This window comes from Bufo bufo, chromosome 1 (genome assembly GCF_905171765.1).
Source record: "Bufo bufo chromosome 1, aBufBuf1.1, whole genome shotgun sequence".
NCBI lineage: Eukaryota > Metazoa > Chordata > Amphibia > Anura > Bufonidae > Bufo > Bufo bufo.
Genome location: NC_053389.1, coordinates 62,977,398 through 62,998,172, shown reverse-complemented (window position 1 = coordinate 62,998,172; position 20,775 = coordinate 62,977,398). Strand labels below are relative to the sequence as shown.

The 20,775-nt window shown below is 45.6% G+C and overlaps 1 protein-coding gene across 1 annotated transcript in view; it reads right to left on the bottom strand.

The window, feature by feature from the left end:
• Nucleotides 1-20,434, bottom strand: part of OAF (out at first homolog) — a 28,540-nt gene extending 8,106 nt beyond the window's left edge. Inside the window, exons 1-2 of the mRNA XM_040425140.1 lie at nucleotides 20,298-20,434; nucleotides 19,073-19,337 (exon numbers count right to left, since the gene is read on the bottom strand). Coding sequence (XP_040281074.1) covers nucleotides 19,073-19,288 — 216 coding nt within the window. The 5' untranslated portion in view covers nucleotides 19,289-19,337; nucleotides 20,298-20,434. The remainder of the gene's footprint in view (nucleotides 1-19,072; nucleotides 19,338-20,297) is intronic.
• Nucleotides 20,435-20,775: the final 341 nt, after the last annotated feature.

Sequence of the window (20,775 nt, the reverse complement as noted above, 5' to 3'; positions counted from 1 at the left end):
TTCTAAGATGTGATATTTCTTTTCCCCCAAAAAAAAAAAAAAAAAAATGACAATCCATCCCAGAACCCAGCAGTAATGTGTTGACACATCACCGCAGAGGCCAATTATTGGCTGCAGCAGCCCGTGTGATCCCATCTGCCTAGAGGTTTGCAAGACTAGAAGTCAGGGACCCAGGGAATGGAATGGGAGGGAGCAGAAGAGTAGGATTTTCTTTTAACATCAGACTACTGAAAAAAAAAGTCCAAAAACCTGGACAACCCCTTTAAAGGCTATGTATACAATTTGTTTTATTACTGCATTGTACTCATTTGGAGCTAAAAATCATGTTTTCAATTAGTCTTTTTTCAAAATGTTGAACCCCTGTCTCTGTGCAGCGTTGAGTTTCTATAGTAGCAGGTTCTGAATCAGACAGCTCAGCTGACGGCTCCTTATCTCTGACCTCTGAGCTTATTATAGCTCAGTTCTTATCTTACAGATAAGAATGTGACTTAAATAAGTGTTTATGACCTTTTAGTATTATAGAGATAAGGCTTCTTAGATGACCTGCACAAAGTGAAAGTAAAAAGTAGATTCACACAGCTAGAAACCCCTTTAACCATTTGGGGCTGAATATTTTTTAATAAAGACCAATTGAAAAAATGATTTTTAGCTCTATATGAGTAAAATGCAATCATAGAAAAAAAAGTGAAGCTAGGGAGGCTGGTCAACGTTGCGGCCTGCTATTGGCTGCTCCCCCTGCCGCCGGATGTTTTGATACACGTGACGGGGGGGATGCAGCGGCAGCGATCCAGAGGGACACGGGTGTCGGGGACTGGGCAAGTATCGTCTATAGGAGGAGCCTTGGCATTGTTGGGGGCTATTTCTACTATTGGATAAGCCCTTTAAGGAAATGCTTGCTTGGTGGATTTTTTTATTAGAGAAATCTGAAGAGGAATCCGTGGCAGAACTCCTTGGTTGACCCACGGCTTTCTGTGGATTTACAAATAGGAATTTGCAGCTGGGGAATTTGGAATAAATAGTAACCACCCACCCGGGAAAGCCCCCAAACAAAGCTGGACCAGCCATTTATGGGTGGACCATACATAATCCCTAACCATTTTTGACCTGGGACAGTTCAAATTTGCAGGGACTCTCTCTGAAAATTAGATATTCCTTGCAAATTTGGGACTGTTGGTAACTAGCCTAACCACATCTACCTCCTAGCTAAAGAGGTTTTTACTTCCCATGGAGAATCCCTTTAAAGGCCTTTCCCAAGGGCTGATGAATGGCTCCTGATCTTTGCCCACAGTACATGTGCCCTCCGTTCAAACAGTAAAAATACTAGTTTGTTGTTGATTGCATCTTTCATGTAGACACTAGACATGAAGCCCGTTACAATAACGGGCGCTAGAACAGTAGTGCAGAAACATTAGTAGGAACAGTCTATATTAAATGGCAAGGGAACTTGACCACACTGACTGGTGGCAGAGACTGGCAGCTGTGGCTGAGACTGCTGGTACTGACTGGTGGCCGAGACTGCTGGCCTTGATCGCTTGGTATTATACTTTGTGATGTAAGGTGATAAAAAAATGGCTTTTTTTGGCACACATTTAATTTTTTTACGGCGTTCACCAGACGGGTTGGCTCACATACTATTTTTATAGAGGAGGTTGTTACACAGCGATACCAAATATGTGCATTTTTTTTTTATTTTAGTTTACACACTAAAAGCATTTAAAAAAAAAATAATAATAATCATGTTTTCATTTTCTGAAAGCCATATTTTATGGGCGATTGTCTTAGGTAGGGTCTCATTTTTTGCGGGATGAGATGACGGTTTGATTGGTACCACTATGGGGCACATATGACTTTTTGATTGCTTGGTATTACACTTTTTGTAATGCAAGGTGATAAATTTTTTTATTTTTTTGGGCACATTTGTTATATATATATTTTTTATGGTGTTCACCAGATGGGTTGGATCACATGCTATTTTTATAGAGCAGGTCGTTACGGACATGACGATACCTAATATGTGCATTTTTTTTAACTTTATTTTATTCAATAAAAGCATGTTTGAAAAAAGAAAAAAGGTTTGTGTCTCCATTTTCTGAAAGCCATATGTTTTTTATTTTTTGGACAATAGGCTTATGTAGGGGCAAATTTTTTGTGGGATGAGGTCACGGTTTAACTGGTGATAATTTTGGCTACATATGACTGTTTTGATCACTTTTTATACAATTTTTTGGGAAGTGCGGTGGGCAAAATTACAATTCCATCATAGTTTTTATTTTGTTTGGGGTGTTCACCATGGGGATAAAAGTAACATGATCCTTTTATAGATCAGGTCCTTACGGACGCGGCGATACCAAACATGTTTAGTGTTTTTTATTTTTTTACATTTTTAACCAATTATGTGTGGATATAGGAAGTTTTTATTTTTTATTGTTTGGACCCAGACCCACTTGGTTCTTGAAGATCCAGTGGGTCTGATGGCTTACAATACACTGCAGTACACTGTGTACTGCAGTGTATTGAACTCGCACTAAGCCTGATCAGGCTTAGATATACCACGGCAAGTTGGATGCCTGTAACCATCGGGACGCTGCCACAGCGCAGCAGCACGATGGGGGAGGGAGCTCCTTCCCTCAGTTTACCCTTCAAGCATCGGTCTGCTGCCAGGGCAGAGCAGCGGCCTGATGGTTAGCCCCTCCATACAGCGGTCCCTAAGGACCACGGCATGGGAGGGGTTAAACGGCCGACATTGGTGTTAATTTAGCCTTTTTTAAGCAGAGTGTTAGCTGGACATTACAGCTTACACTTTGCCATCCTAAAAGGGGTTGGGGGGGGGGGGGGGGGGCTGCGGCCTCTGCATTTCCTGAGCCGAGAGAGGAGCGGACGGCAGCGGGGGAACTGTGGCCTCGGCGGTATCTATGGGCAGTCAGGCTGCAGGGAAACTTGTGTGTAGTGCTGTGTCCGTGTGGAGCGCTGTGTCCTGATTGGATGCCGCGCATGCCCAGTGCAAAACTGGTGACACACACACGGACACAGCGCGCTCAGACAGGGATTTTTATTAATGTAGACATAAAACGATCGTTGGTCAGAGGGACATCTCCAGGTGTGAATAGGACATGGCGCCGAAAATGTAAATCTATGTGAGGAGGGACTGTGTGTCCGATGCCCTCTCGATGACAGCCAAGTGAATATGAAAGCAAACAAGTACCTATTGACGTCTTCTATAATCAATCGCCACTCCCTACGGGTAATTCAAAGCCGGTGTAAAAAGGACCTTTACTCATAAAACTTTACAACTCTTATTTCTACTCTGAGCTTTAGTCCTAAGAGATAATACACAACCAACACTTCTTTGGATTGTGGCGGTCCATCTTGCTGCACGCCACGTATATATCGTCAAGCCCCAGATTATACACAATCCTAATGCAGAGATGCGAGCATCTTATGTGAATTTCCATCTAGGTCTAATCAAAAGCCAGAAATGTTTTATTTTCCCTTCAGTATCCGATTACAGAACAATAGCCCCAGGAATCTGCACATGGAGCATCCAGCCGCCCATGTCCTCAGATCACATTATTCTCTTTTTGAGAAATCTGGCAGAAAAAAAAGCTAAATTTTTCTCTGTGACCTCTGTGCAGAAGCAGAGGAGCCTCGGCCAAGAAGAGCAGAGGACAGAGTTACAGTCTACTGATGAGTTTCCCATGTCCATATATTAGAGAGACTTCTCCCTGACACCGCAGCACTGAGAAACGTGCGAAACAGAAGAACGGGGAGGGGGAGTGACACACAAGTACAATGTGGGTGGAAGAAAGCAGTAGGAAAACAGAGATGTGGAGAAACCAAGCCAGCTTTCCAGACAAAGTTCAAGCTGAGTCACAAGACTGTTGGGGAGAGTTCCTGCCACATCACAAACCGTCAAACCTAATGCAATTTCAACTCACTGACCAATTCCTACGAAAAAAAACGCCTCTTCCAAAGAAACTTATGCAATAGAGGTCTAAACTAGTTCAGAGGAACCTCAATGCTCAAGGAAGAAAAAAACTATAAATCTCAGTAAGCTCTCTAGCTTCTCCAACATCATACTAGAGTATCCGGCTTTTCAGAAAACTTTATGACATGTCAAAGTGACGTGAAAAGCTTTGTTTGGTTGATGGCCAGGAATGGAGACCTCGACCAATCATTGAAACAAAGGGATAAAGTACCCCTTTGCTGTGATCCACTCTCTTCGAAGTCTAGGAACCCATCTTCAGCTAACTACCTGAGAATGGGCGATCACAGCGATCGTTTCAGTGATCGGTGGGGATCCCAGCACCCGGCCCCTTCCACTGATCATAACTTCTGACCTCTATGATGTGTCGAAAGGTTTATGAAAAAGCAGTTAATGTCTGGTATTTTCTAAAATCCTGTTTCATGGATACATGGCCAGGTTTACACCACGTTCGGGCTTCGGACGTAATTGTAGGACCATAGATTTGGTGTCAGACACGTTACACTTTTTCTTACTTACACCACCTCATTATTCCTCATTATTTTTTCTCTAAGTTTCCTCTTAGTCACGCATGTTTTTCTACTTTTCCCAAACTATGGAGGAATGTGTGAAGTTGTCTGAAACACATGTGGATAAATCTTTGGGAACTAATTCTGGTACATTTTGCTTAGTGAATCTCTACCCACTTGTCCAATGTACGAGTGACATCTGTGTGGCATTGGTCAGGTATAGGTGACGCACATGTAATAATGACCATTTTGACAGCTGAAGGATGAGCCTCTAGGAGCAACGGAGGCGTTGTCATTACACCTAGAGGTTCTGTTCTCTCTGCAACTTCTGCACCCTCTCCACTTTGATTGACAGGACCACTGCCTGGTCCTGTAAAAGTAGAGCGGGCACGGCAGTTGAAGAGAGAGCAGAGCCTCTGTAGGTGTAACGGGAACGCCCCTGTTGCTCTTGGAGGCTCATTTGTATATATTACAACATCATTTTTCTCAGCAATGTGGGCGCATACGAACATGGGACCAACACAGATGCCTTCAGCTACCTAGCGCACATGATATGGGTCAGCCAGTTTCATAAGCACAAAACTGCTGACAGAGGCCCTTTGGTCATTTGAATATAGGAATAACATTTCTCAGGATTAGAACAACAGAGGACAGACTAAACAAACATTGTACACTCGCCAAACCTTTCAAGGCACTGTGCTTGGTTTCATACTGAATTTCTGGCTGATGCCCTTTGATATGATCGTTCTTAACTTCCCCCTAATAAACTTGACATTAGGTCGGCAGCACAGGAGATGTTCTACCAGCAAGCATTCGGTTTTTCTGATTTGATCAACTGTCAAATGTTTTCTCGTGTGCCGGCTGACTGGTGTAGGGTTTAATCGGAGCACTAATTGCAGAAGAACATCCTACAAATGATCATCGGCCCATTAGGCACCAGTGGTAAGTTTCTAGGTGAAGCATCACCCATCTTCTGCCCCAGGCCTGTATGGAGGATTGTTTTTTATGCAATTCTCTATTTTAGTGCAGGGTCATCAAACGTGGATTGTAGGTCCCTGAGATTTTTTCAGCTCGTGGGAACGCATGCGCAGTAGTGACCTGAAACTGCTCATCTGTTGGAGAAGCTCTGCTAAACCTTCAAAGCTTCCAGCCTGCAATGTACGTGAAGCCAGTGATGATGTCTGTCCATTGCCCCGACCAGAAGACAGACTACCGATTCTGGAATGGCATATCATAGGAATTGCAGAAAACAGTAATGAGACAGCCACGTGATCACAGAGACGGAGGAATTGCCCGCACCTTGGAAGGGCAAGTACTTTGCACACCTCTTCTTTCCCCAGGTACTCTCACATATAAAATTACAGTTGGCCGAACCTATATTTGAAGAGGGTGTCCAACTCTCCTTTGAAAGATGATCTTTGGGGAAAGAAGGATCAGGCAGCTGAATTTCAATGTCCAGTCCTTTTGTTTTCAGCGGCTCTCTCCCTTCTGAGAACCTATGCAGGCTTGGACGAGCATTGGTCAAATGAGCGATGGGTTGACCACTACTGAAGGTGTATGAACATCTTAAAAGGGCACAGCCAAGACAATGAAGACCGTAAACACGCAGGAAGAGACAGCAATATCTAAAGAGTCAGAGAGACAGTCTAAAATAAATGAGAGCGATACCTAAGAGTCACGCTTTCCCAGCAGAAGTGCCCGCTCAGGTTCCTCTAAATAGCTGTGAAGTCACACACCTGGAATCACATCTAACATACGGCGTGTTTACCTTCTGAGAAAGCACAAGGAAAAAAAAAAAAAAAGACCAAAAGAAAACTATTCAAAGTGCGATCGACGCCCTGGATCTGCTGCATGCTCAACGTATACCAGGAAATAATCCGCTTTACACAAGAAGGAGCGCTCTGAAGTCTGACCGCATTACATAAGCCGACACACATGAGCGGCAATAGACAGCAGAATGGTGGCGACATATATTAAAGTGCACCTTCCGTGTCATACAAGAATTAATTACGGGAGGGGATTCAATTTTTAGGGTAATTTCCTTTAAAAGGATGTCACAAGTGCTGCAAATGTCAAGCTATACAGAGACGCTCCTACTGCTGAGCCGTCCATTTGACACCAAACTACAAAATGATAAGGAACGACTTCTAGCCAAATAAACCATCATTTATATAATTTGGCGCATTTTACTCCAGTGCACTTCTAATTAAGACTGGCATATGAAATGGTTGTCTCATTACAACAACTTATTCCATTTCCCCAGGAGAGGGGAATCAGTAACTGATCGGCAGCAGTCCAACCGCTGGCGCGCTGACGGATCAATAAAACGGGGGGGGGGGGGCGTGTCTTCAGGCGGACACACCTGCACTGCCTCATTCAAATGGGGAACACAGGCCACCCCTTTCTAATGATCAGCGGAGGAACCCTCGACGATCGGACACATCCTGTAGACAAGTGATAAGTTGTTGTAATGGGACAACCCCTTTAATTATTAAACACCACCCCCCCATATGTATTCAGAGTCTAAGCATAATATATAGTAGGGTGCAGCTTCCTCTTTCTCATTAGGGTATGTGCACACAGCAGAAAAACCCAACCTGTATATTTGCCGTTAAACCTGCAGCAGAAATCCAAGAGTGACCCTCGAATTTTGTGCGACTATAACGTGTGGGGCTACCCGCTGCAGTCAAGTTCTCTTTTTTCTGCCACCTGCAGAATTAAAAAAAAAAATAATAAACCGCTATATGCACCAGTGCCATTGGAAACAGTGGCAAGCGTATTGTAAGCATTCTTTCACATGATTTCTTGTGAAAAAAGCTATTAAATCTCCAGAAAAAAAATTAAGGATACATTGAAAGGAACAATAAATATAGAAGATGAGCAAAAATGTAAAAAAAAAAAAATATTTATTGATCAATTTCTTGCTTTTTCCTTGATCCTAGTTTGTCCATATTGTAATTAAAACATAAAGAAATCTTCTAGACGTGTCCTAGGAGGTCAGTCATGTCAACAGCAGGACACAAATTCCCACCTCCTCAACCCAGACCGGCTTCCTCAACCGAGCCCCCGCCACCTCCTCAACCGAGCCCCCGCCACCTCCTCAACCGAGCCCCCGCCACCTCCTCAACCGAGCCCCCGCCACCTCCTCAACCGAGCCCCCGCCACCTCCTCAACCGAGCCCCCGCCACCTCAGTAGTTCATCAGCTGAAAATAATCAGAGGAGATAAACCCTACGTTTTCTGCAGGATTTATACAAGGAACATATATACTTCTACAGATGGACACACCAACGTGGACAAGTTTCTCTTCTGTTCCATTAATGTTCCTTTAAATCATATTGGATTTGTGTTGTCCCCAAAAGATGCACCACAAGGACCTGCTCCAGTGAGAAATTGTGTCTCTGAAACTTACATTAGGAGAGATTTATGGGAAACAGATTGGTGGGGGTGGGAGACAAATACTTCAATGAAAAGCAAGAGCTGGGAGATGTTGGCACTTAGGAAAATGAGATCTTATCATCTTGCTGACTACAGATCACATGTCTCCACATAGGAAAATGATGCAAACTAGGTAGAAAGCATGGCATTTATCACTCCGCTGTTACGTAGAGCTTGACAAACTGTATATTCGGTCATTTCCTCCAAGATCCGAATTCAAGGACCTAAAACCTTCCTTAAGCCTCATTCACACGTCTGTGTTCAAATCCGTGAGAAGGTGGTCAGTGATACATCCGTGAAGGATCCGTGTGTCCGTTTTTTGATGTCCGTGTTGCATCCGTGTTTCACTGACACTGAAGAGCTGAAAAATAATTTTCAAAGAATCTCTTCTTAATGATCCGTGAAACACGGATGGCATCCGTGTTTTTTTTACGGACATATAGACTATAATGGGAGTGATGGATCAGTTAACACGGCCAAAATAGAGCGTGCATCTGTGCTAAAAAAAACAAAACGGACCCACTGACCACACATTAAAATGAATAGGGACGTGTGCTGTTCGTGGAGAACACGTACGTACAGCACACGTGTGAATTAGGCTTTATAAGTAACCGGTCAACACATTTTGGCCTATGTACCTAATGACATGCTGCGTGATGTCACACCGCACTGACATCAATGCTTTATTTTTTTTAGGAAAGTCTCTGCCAAGCCATTTTCAGTAGGTAAGTGTGGGGCATGGAGTCATCGGGTGTCTCCCTGCAATTGGGTCATTACTGCAAGTCCACCCATCTTACTTTGACTGAAATCCTCCTAGCGAGACCACGTTATCACCAGCAAGTCTGAAATTTTGCGCGTACGCAGTAGATAGTATTTCTCTTTGCTTCTGCTGACATGCGCTGTGCACAGTGAGCTCTGGGATAGCAACTCACCTCAGCTCCAGCAACTCACTGCGCATGCGGCAGACAACTTATGGCTTATCTGACGGACGCAGCGACATTCGGTCTCCAGACAGGATGCGCGAGAATCAAAGTAAGATAGGCGGGCTTGCGGCAGTGACTCTGAGATTGCCCAAAAAGAGTCCACGTCCCACAAAAAATAGTTTTCTGTAAGATGTGACCTGAAGCAGAATGGTACACAGGACAAAATGTGATGACCAATTCCCTTTAAAGAGTAAATAAACTTTGTAAAAACCTCTAAAATGTCAAAAGGTTATCATTGGTTGGGTTTTCAGGAGCTGAAACCCTCTCCGATCGCTAAAACGAGTAGTTAGAAGCGCTCAGCTTGTCTCTCCTCGCTGCTGAAGGACAGGACTGAACACGGCCATGTGGACTTTCTATTGAGGTTGCCTTCAGCAGCGAAGGGAGAGAACACGCTTAGCGTTCCTCATTTCAGCCATCGGCAGAGACCTCAGCGCTCAAACCCCGCCAATCGAAAACTTTGAAGTGTCACTATGCCATACCAAAAGTTTTTATAAAGTGTAATTCCTCTTTGAATATCCTAGGCACCAAGTGTGTCGTTAAGATGTGCTCATATCAACAGAGGAGCCACGACAGATGGCCCTGTTTCTATGCCTAGCCTAAAAGGAACTCGTCAGAAGCAATTTACTCAACAAACTGCCACCAGATTTTTTGCAAAAAAAAAAAAAAACCTGCTCACACCATACACAAATTAGCTGGCGTTTGCAGTCAAGAAGTAAGAGACGCGAAAAAGACAAGTCAAACTTTCCTCACCCAACTTCTGGTCACCTTCAGAAGGCTTGTGGAGTCCATGCCTGACAGGTTAGACAAGGAGGACCTACACCATACTAAGCAGGTGGCTTTAATGTTACGGCTCATTGGTGTAAATGTTTAAAATGATTTGTTCTCAGGACCAGGTCACTTACATAGAACAGATTACGCACTTTACACACCTCGATAAACTTTGTCACCATGGAAAACACCAGTAAAGAAAATCAAACATCGCACAGCGCCCGCTGCCACATAATGGATGGCACGCTTTGATCACTCGGCATCCTATTTTCTACAAAAACACCAGCTTCCCGTCAGGTTACGTACAGTGTTCCCTCCAGAATTGTTTTCCTTGGTTGTCTGAGAGCGTAGCCTGAGGCCATTAATTGCTTTTTACAACATAGATGTATTGTACGTGGAAGGTTCCCAGGGTTTATCTTCCCACACATTCCAGACAGTGATTTCTAACCTGATGACACAGGATTATTGACCTTGACCATCAGACCTATCTTAGCAAGCAGGACAACCATGGAGAGATCACTTCATACCATGTTATTAGATTTATAGACAGCCATCCCAATCCACAAGACCGTAAAGCCAAGTGGACAGGGGAAAGTTGAGGCCCCCATGTTCAGGAACCATTAAATTCTTAGCACCACCTCATTTCAGCATCCGAAAGCGTGCATTTTTCCGGATGCAGATATGGGACTAAGCTGCTGGCAGACACTTCTAATGGTGGCGTATCCTCTCATGAAAACAAAAAGGTTGGACATGTTGAAATAAAAAATCTCGACCCTCCTTACAGCTGACATGTAGGTCAGGACACCTCTATAACATGAGATGGTTGTCTGGTTTCGGTCAACTTAAAGGAATTTTCCAGTTCTCTAAAAAGGATGGCCTATCTGGACATCAATACCAGATGAGTTGTGAAGAGGCTTTATAAGAGCTGAAGTCTCTTCATTCAACCTGCTGCGAAGACGGGGTTCTGGCGGCCTGAATCAGGTAGGCCATCAATTCTAGAGAACTGGAAAATTCCTGCAAATCAACCGAAACCAGACAACCATCTCAAAAAAACTGAACAAAATACCACAGTGTAGCACAAAATACCGCCCCAGCAGAACCAAATACCACAGACGCCTGGTAGGCGAAACATGTCGGGGGGCAGCGAGTGATAATAGCTTTTTAGCCAGTCTATGCCGGGCCTGCAATAACGTCTGGGAGACATAACGCTAGGAGTGCAGACTAGGAAGGCAGCTATGCTAGCAAGCAGCAAGCTGTGGAAATAACAGCATGCTTTAAGTGAGCAGAAAAAGGTTGCAATAAAGACAGTAATGAGAAACTTAGCTATACGTATACAGCACCTTCCAGAGGACGCACTCATTAATCAGACACTGTGTTGCTACTATAAACATTAGGCAGGCAGACATTGCTGATAATTTTAATAGTAGTGTTCTAATTGATTTGTTTTAAGGATTAGTAATAAAAGCTATATTTTATAATTAATTAGCACGTGTCAGCTCAGGGACATGGATGGTCTCAACGCCCAAATGTTAAATAAATGATATATAGTCCCAACACGTGTTAGGGAGATAAATGTAAATCCATCCAAATACCACAGTGTAGCACAAAATACCGCCCCTGCAGAACCAAATACCACAGTGCAGCACAAAATACCGCCCCTGCAGAACCAAATACCACAGTGCAGCACAAAATACCACCCCTGCAGAACCAAATACCACAGTGCAGCACAAAATACCGCCCCTGCAGAACCAAATACCACAGTGCAGCACAAAATACCGCCCCTGCAGAACCAAATACCACAGTGCAGCACAAAATACCGCCCCTGCAGAACCAAATACCATAGTGCAGCACAAAATACCGCCCCTGCAGAACCAAATACCATAGTGCAGCATAAAATACCGCCCCTGCAGAACCAAATACCATAGTGCAGCATAAAATACCGCCCCTGCAGAACCAAATACCACAGTGCAGCACAAAATACCGCCCCTGCAGAACCAAATACCATAGTGCAGCACAAAATACCGCCCCTGCAGAACCAAATACCATAGTGCAGCATAAAATATACCACCTCAGCAAAACCAAATTCCACAGTGCGGTACATAGTACCGCCCCAGCAGAACCAAATACCACAGTGCAACACAAAACTGCCGCCCACAACACAGTATGAAACTGTAACCGTGTCCTAAGGACAGTGACACAGTTGAATCCAGGAGGACATCTGCGGCCACTGGCCAGGTGCCTAATACTCCTACATTAATGCTGAGAGCATCAGATCATTATGTACCTGGATGGCGGCCGTGGGGAGATCTTGTGTGGCCCCCTGGGAAATTTCCTTGTAGGGTCTATGGCTAGTCCGCCCCTCAACTGCACTGTACTTTATTTAGTTGCTTGTTTGAGAAAAAAGTACTTTTAGTCCATATGCAAATGAGCAGTTAAGTGCCACGAGGGTTGGTCCAAGCCACTCTGTGCACCCTTGCTCCTCCTTCTTCCTGTCAGCCCCTCCCTCTCCTTGATTGACAGGGCCAGGTCCCTGCATACTCATCTTGCCTGGTCCTGTCAATCAAATAGGAGAGAGAGGGGCTGACCAGGGGAAGCAGGAGGAGCAAGGGTGCACAGAGTGGCTTGGGCCAACCCTCAGTGCACTCAACTGCTCATTTGCATACGGATTAAAAGTAAACATTTTCTTAGAATGAAGCAATGGATCACTAAGTGAAAGGTATCATTACATTCAGCCGAGCTAGTCCTAGAATGGACTGTGGCTGGTCTATCAGTGGATTTCCTGGTGACACGCTCCCTTTTAATGCCGTCCATGCTATTAATTACATGTTAAAAGCTTTACATTGTTAGTGCTCTAGAATGGCGGTAGAAGAAAAGCTCATCCGATATCAGTAATGCAGAAGATGAATCAGCCTGGATAGGGCGGTTTTATAGACAGATGGCTATAAACTCAATGGACCATAGAAGCGCCGTGGCACTCTGTACAGCTTTATCACTGCACAGTCAGCAAGTAGATAGAATATATGACTATAACCATTAACTCGCCTTCCTGCCGCACAACCAGCCGCCGAGCAGGCGCTGCCAATGCCAGAGCTCAGGTTCTAGGACAAAATCTGGGCTTTGTTCACCTGCACAAACATAAAGGACAAAAATAAAATAAAAAGAAGCCAAAACTGGCCAGCTGCCACCGGCTGCTCATAATACTGCGGAATATGATCGCACGATGAGGACAGTACAGCGGAGATACCGGCCGCGCGGGAGGGGGATTGTGGGAATCCAACCCGGGGTATTGAACCGTATGGGACAAAACACTCTGCTCCACAGGAAACGTGTTACTAGTGCATGAAATAATCCACAACGAGCCTGATCTCACTGCCACGCTCGTCCAGACGGAAGCAGCAAAAGTAAAAAGTGTAGTGTAAGGCTACTTTCACATCTGCGTTTCCCTTTCCGGTTTTGAAATCCGTCAGAGGATCTCAAAACCGGAGGAAAACGCTTCAGTTTTGTCCCCATTTATTGCCAATGGGAAAAAATAAAAAATAAATTAAAAAAAAAAGGAACAAACCGGAACGGAGTGCCCCGAAATTCATTCTGTTCCGGTTTGTTACGTTCCCATGCCGGACACAAAACCGCTGCAAGCTGCATTATTGAGTGCGTCATGGGATACCGAGCAAGACGGATCTGGCATTAAACACATTGTAAGTCAATGGTGCCGGATCGGTTTTTTTGACCACAAAAAAAAAAAAACGGATCCGGCGCCCATTGACTTACAACGGTTTTAGTGCCGGATCCATCTTGGTCATTTTGGAGACATCACAATCGGATCCGGTCTGAATGGATGCAGACGGTTCACGGTTGTAGTATTCATCGGATGCGTTTTTGCTGATCCCCCGATGGATCCAGAAAAAAACGCAGATGTGAAAGTAGCTTTAGAAAGCAGATATACATCCAATAGAAAGTCTATCAAACTACAAAGAAAAGAGATAAAACTACTGTCCAAGTCTCGCTATTCTACTGAAGGCACCATAAGACAGACAGGAGAAGGAATGTAAAGCCAGACTACACAGGGTTTGTTTGTAGTCTGTTACCATGGAGATAGATAGGGTCGGCATGGGAGCTGCAGACACAAAACTCAATTATTTTTACAGTATATGACTACTTGTAAAACTGTTTATTTTAGATGCATTCAGACAAAAAAAAATACTGAAGAACCACCAAGCTTAGACACTGTTGGGGTCATTTATCAAACTGTTGTAAAGTAAAACTGGCTTAGTTGCCCATAGCAACCAATCAGATTCCACCTTTCATTTTTCACAGCTCCTTTGGAAAATGAAAGGAGGAATCTGATTGGTTGCTATGGGCAACTAAGCCAGTTTTGCTTTACACCAGTTTTGATAAATCTCCCCAAAAGTCCAACTTTCAGATGAGCAACAAATATATGCTACATACCTGCATACCTACCTAAGCACAGCGGGCTAGGTTTATCAAACTGGTGTAAAGGAGGACTGGCTTAGTTGCCCATAGCAACCAATAAGATTCCACCTTTCATTTTTGACAGCTCCTTTGGAAAATGAAAGGAGGAATCTGATTGGTTGCTATGGGCAACTAAGGCCAGTTCCACTTTACACCAGTTTGATAAATGACCGCAGCACACAAACCAGGACAACACGGTCTGATGAGAAGTCGTTAAACCGTTGGTATGACCATTTTCCGTCACCTTCTTCATGAAGGAAACGGTTAACCACTTCTTGAATTTGTCATCTACATTTTCTGATTTCACTGAGGACACCTCCCCTGTGTACAAATGAAATCAGAAAATACAGAGATTTAAATGTAGAAATTACAAGGCTTTTTACAAGGTGCTTTCCATTGATGAATGCAATTCATCCCACAAAAAGGATGGATGGCAAAAATAAAAAAGTTGTGGTTCTCCGAGTGCATTGATGCAAAGACGAAAAAATTCCTGCGGTCCTAAAAGGGGTTGTCCAATTTATTTATTTATTTAATTGGAAAAAACAAACATCTGCAGCAGTTCCCTCCGATCCAGCAACACCACTACAGCCACTGATGTATTGTTGTGGCTTCTGCAGTGTCATCCTGTATACTACAGCAGCCAACCACTGGTCTCCCTGGAGTACACCGCTGAGACCAGCGATCGGCTGCAGCAGTCTACGGGACGTCACCGCCGCAGCTACGACAATATGTCACTGGCTTTAGCAAAGGAGGAAGGAGCAGTGGAGCTGGACTGGCGGAGGATGGGAAGGCGACTGCTTTTAATTTTTGTATCAGCCTGCCTGCAGTTTCCCCGAATTAAAGAAAAGCTTGGACAACCCCTTTAAAAAGGGGCATTCAGTTAGAACAAGTCATTCCTTTTCAGCTGGATAGGGCATAACTGTTCGATCGTGGGGGGTCCGATTTCTTGGACCTCCACTGATCATGAGAATGGGGGTCCCGCTCTCCTATCCTAATACAGCATCATCATCTATACAGGAGATTTTAAAAATCTCATCTACTTAGCTGGTACCGCATATATGTTCACACAACGTTTTTGTCTACGTGAATTTTGCCATGGATTCCGCTTGTCAAACCCGCAAACTATCCCCTATCTATAGTAAGTGAGCCTGCACTTTGTCCTGACCTCTACAATTATGGATCCGGACTATAATTGCAGCGTCATCGTCCACTCAGGGAGTAGCAATTGTCTTCCTTGCTAAAAAAAAAAAAAACTAACAAACAAATCAACTAACCCCAAGTTGTATCTGCTTTTCCTTTATAATATGCTACAGCCACATAATAGCATTAGACATAAGACAGAGAGCGAGGGCGTTCTCCTGCAGACAACAAGCCCTCGCAATCTAAACGAGAGCTCTCCGACAGGCAGGGATGCATCTGCCGTCCAGATGTGGCCACGTAGAAGACTATCCAGAGCGCTCATCCGCAGGAAGGCGACTCATAACAATGGCTACGCTTCGTACATGTGCACCACAAAAGTGCCCAGTGCCCCTGTCCGCCCCGGTGGAAAAGCCTAACTCTTCTGATGATGGCTGCACGGTAAATGACCACATTACATGAAAGAGCTTCTTCCCTTGGGACGGGGTGGAGAAGGCGAACGCGAACGCTAAGCTGCAGTAACTTGGGAGTAACAAAGGCATTTAATGGCTCGGGCGATTTATATTTTACAGACTAAATAGGAGATGACATCCTGAGGGCGATGACACACGGGCTGCGAGTGATTCATGAAGATCTGTGGTGAGAAAAGTGCAAGTGCCGCCGACGGCAGAGGAGAAGACACGTCAGGGAGCAAATACTTTTGATAGTGAGCCATACACTTTACCGAACGTTCCTTTGGCCTAAAGCAATCCCTTCTGCCCCCCCCCCCCCTTACATATGCACGCTCAATTTGGCCTAGCATGCGTGTTCTCAAGAGAGGAGACCAAGGAGCTGTTGGATACCACTGGTGGCGGCTTATCTCCTTGAGAACACAGATCAGTCATGCTGAAATCCCCCCCCCCCCCATTAGCAGATGTCAGGTCACCCCATACAGATCAGACGGTTGAGCAGAAATTGGAAGGGTTCAGTCGTCCTTTATCTGAAATCCAGAACACTTTCCATAGGTACTTTAGCCCTACATGAATCTCTCCCGATTCCTCCCGCACATGCACACTTAATTCAGCCAAGCATGCGTGTTTTCTCAATACGGAGAGAACAAGATGCTGTCGGACACCTATCTCCTTCATAGCCTAGGATCAGATATGTTGAAATCCAACGTACCCAATCCCTCTCTCCCCCTTGACATCTGCCACCATCATACCCCCATACACATCAGATCACTGTGCCGAAATCGGAGGGCTCAGCGCCATTAATGTAAGCTGCACGGTCAACGTAACGTTCTCCACAGTGGACTGCTGACGGGCGCTCCGGTATATGACTGCAGTGTAAGGTCCCCCGAAGTCCCCAGATGGTGCAGTGTATTGAGGAGGACGGCAGAAACACTGAACCATGCCAAGCTGTCACACAGCAGGGCTTGAAATGCGTTTCCATTTTCTCATCTCCCATGAAAGTGGAGCAGCAGATGTGAAGTATTCTGATTAAAGGGGGCCAAACAGCAGATGAATGTTGGCCAAAGACATTAAATTTCAGCCAGACTGGCCGACCACCTATGGTGAAGTCCTCACTCGCCACGGCAGATGTCTGGGACAGAAAGGTCGGGCATGTGGATTTCAGATTAATTCTTGACCTGCATCTGCACTAGAACAGCTATATGTCCCTTTCTACCAGAATTGCCAGCTTTAGTGCTCCTTTACAGAAGCCATGTCTACTACGAGGCACAATCCAGTGAAAAGTGGGACATTTCAGAGGTACGCCATCATAGCTAAATGACCACACAACCTGACAACCACAGACCAAAGGCTGAGATGACCACTGAGGCTTCATTCAGATCCTCGGTCAGTCAAAATTTGCAGAAAAAAAATAACACAATGGAACTCGATGGACTTCATTACAAGCCAATGGGGTCCATCAGATGTGTCATAGTATCAGAACAGAATATTTATTTTACTCCATATTTCTCCGACATTACCTGTCGGGGGAAAGTCGGGAACTCCCTATACAAATTAGAGTGTCGGCCAAACCCACCATTCTCAGTGAGTCCGGCCAACAAAAGTCTAAGGTGTATGGTAGCGTTTAGAAATACTAAATTACTGATCCAACTCCTGGTCGCACCACAAAGTGCGTTACTAAGGGGGATTTAGAGATTTCCTGAAGGCTCCTGGGTCGATGATCGGAGAAATTATGTGGAAGGAGCAACACTCATTCCCGATAACTGCCCAGTGTAAAGGTGCCACCCATCACCTTGTTCTTCGGGGTGAAAGCATCGTTGATGTGGACACCAAAATCATGGTTTCTTGGCAGCAGATCATCCTGTGTTAGAAGCGCCCAAAGCAGTAGTGATCCCTCATCCCCAAACAGTGGAGGCGATTGCTACATGTAAATACAGCTCTCAGCCCCTCTGACGGACAGGAAGTTATCAAGAATGAATTAATCTAGTTCTTGGTGACTTCTCCTCTGATGACTTGGCTTTGGCTGATCTAGGGTTTACAACTCGGCGCTATGTCTCAGTAATGTGCCGGTTTCCTCAGTGACCGGGGCTGCTGTCAGCTATGTCCTGCGAATATACATAAAGCGGCTATAGTTTTCCCTGAAGCTCCATTCTGACCAGGATTATTCTACGCAGGAAACTCAGGTGATCACAAGAGCCCCTTGTCTCTCCAGAGGACTAGGTACGTCCTACGTCCATACATTAGACAAACATATAGTCCATAGATGTGGTGCTGGGTTCTCACTCAAGTTCCAGCACGCTGATGGAGGACTCAGCAGTGAGACCCTGATCAGCCAAAGTGACCCTTAAAGGGTATATCCAAACGATAGATAAGGTTTCCACCTTTTCAGAATGATGTCCACTGACCCCTGTGCCGATGAATTTCGGTGAAGGATGAATATAGTGGTTGCCGCGTGTGTGTGGCTCACTCTATTCACCTTTATGGGAGCTAGCTGAGCAAACTTATTGAGAATGTGAATGAAGAGAGCAATAGACAACTCTTTGCTCACTCTCCACCTGAACACAGTGGCCAGCAGCCACCCCATCCCCTGGGACAAGTATCAGCGGACCCAGATTTAGAAGAAATATCCATAAATCAAAATCCCTCGGTAATAAAAGTGTTAAACCAGTGATTATACCAGTTCTGGATGACCATCTCCCCGATGAAAGATGCTACCTTGCAGATAAGGAACCCGTGATCTACCTTGCAGATAAGGAACCCGTGATCTACCTTGCAGATAAGGAACCCGTGATCTACCTTGCAGATAAGGAACCCGTGATCTACCTTGCAGATAAGGAACCCGTGATCTACCTTGCAGATAAGGAACCCGTGATCTACCTTGCAGATAAGGAACCCGTGATCTACCTCGCAGATAAGGAACCCGTGGATCTACCTCGCCGATAAGGAACCCGTGGATCTACCTCGCCGATAAGGAACCCGTGGATCTACCTCGCCGATAAGGAACCCGTGGATCTACCTCGCCGATAAGGAACCCGTGGATCTACCTCGCCGATAAGGAACCCGTGGATCTACCTCGCAGATAAGGAACCCGTGGATCTACTTTGCAGATAAGGAACCCGTGATCTACCTTGCAGATAAGGAACCCGTGATCTACCTCGCAGATAAGGAACCCGTGATCTACCTCGCAGATAAGGAACCCGTGATCTACCTCGCAGATAAGGAACCCGTGATCTACCTCGCAGATAAGGAACCCGTGATCTACCTCGCAGATAAGGAACCCGTGATCTACCTCCATCATTATCAAACACCAGCACGCAACACCTATAGCAGCACTTACCTGTCGGAAGTCAGCCAGGTAGGTGATAAAAGTGCCATCCGCCTTCCTGAACTCCAGAGTGATACAGTCCCTCTCGCTGTCCGCCTGCAGGCTCTCCTCTGCTACCTGACCATCTTCAAGACGGACCCGGACCTTCAGCTCCCCGAGGCTTGTTCTACAGGACCACAGCAAGGACAACAGCCACAAGAAGCTCCTGGCTGATACCAGAGGACACATCACCGGGCGGAGGAGGCCAGGGCAGCCAGGCTAGCACTTCTGGGAGAGGCTTGAGAGGAAGAAGACAAAAAAAAAATAACTTTCAATGGAAGAAAGTGAAAAGGCGAGGCCTAAAACGCGTGGGGTGGGGCCCCAGTATTGACAGTAAACAGATGTGGGTCAGGGCAATGCGGGCGCAAGACGGGCCAGCGCCAGGACTTGTACAAGAGTCACACGGGTGAGGAAAGTGAGAGCACAACCACAGGAACATGGGGAGACGGGACACAAGAGCCGGCCGCCATATTTATGCCCATTCTCCATGGCAACCACCAGTCTTCTCTGCCATGAGAAGGGCCCATGGCAAAAAGAGGCACAAAACGGGCTAAGTCTGCTGTATTTAGCGTGCGCCGTATCCTAGGCATTTGAGGGACTGCTCGTGTAACAGTCCCAGGCGACTACCTCGTCTATAAACGGACTAATCACTACAGAGGTGCCCACACAAAAGCTTCTAGGGGCCACCCTGCCCGGGCCCCACAGGGTCTCCTTAGTCTCATACCCGGGACCTAACACTTTCTCAGGGGCAGATTCTGTCCTTTGCTCCGTATTCACACGCGCAGGTTATTATTATTATTTTTTTTATGCTGTTTTAGTCACAGATTCAAAAAGAGAGAGAGAAGCAGCGTCTGTCCTTCACCCTGTCTCAGGGCTTCAAAAACCGCGTCTAAAAAAAACCTGCCCGTGTGAATACACCCAAAACGATAAGGATTTCTGTTATAGAAAAGCTCATTTCCATCAGGAGAGGGAATGCTAATGGCAAAGGAGGGTCTGCTACTGCAGAACTACAAATCCCAGCATGCCCTGCTTACTTTTTGCAGAAAACCGGAGGTGGGCTTTGCAGCTGTTGCAAAGACTACAAGTCCCAGCATGCCCGCCGTTTTGCAGCAGCTGGAGACCGCTGTCACGCACATGTCTGGATCGCACACAGCGTCGCTCCGTCTATGGTGACAGGATGGACGAGCGCCGCACTCACCCCGCAGCAGATGCTGACATCCGGAATGTGCGGGTGTTCCCTGCAGACTATCGCTCCTCATCCGCTCCGGCCGCCGCTGCTATCCCGGGCCGGACTCCGATCTTGGGATGTTTTCCCCCAGGCGGCGGCTTGCAGAGGCCGTCACTTCCTTCAGGACCTGCCCCTCGACTTAAAGGGACAGACACACGACGGCAACAATGGATGGGAAGAGGTCTGCGCCGTCTGCAGGCGAGAAATGTCGCAGGGCAGAGCAATGGGCTTGGCTTGTGTTTAACAACAACAACAAAAAACTAAAACAAAAAAAAACTTTTCAGCCCACTGCTGCCTGAGTTCACATGCCGAGATTTATTTCAGTGGAGTTTGAAGAAAAGCATGTGTTACTTGCGGTTTTGTTGCGGTTTTCTCACAGATCTCACCCTTGCATTGAAAAGGATGAAATCTGCACAAAGAACTGACCTGCTGCGGATTTCAAAATCCA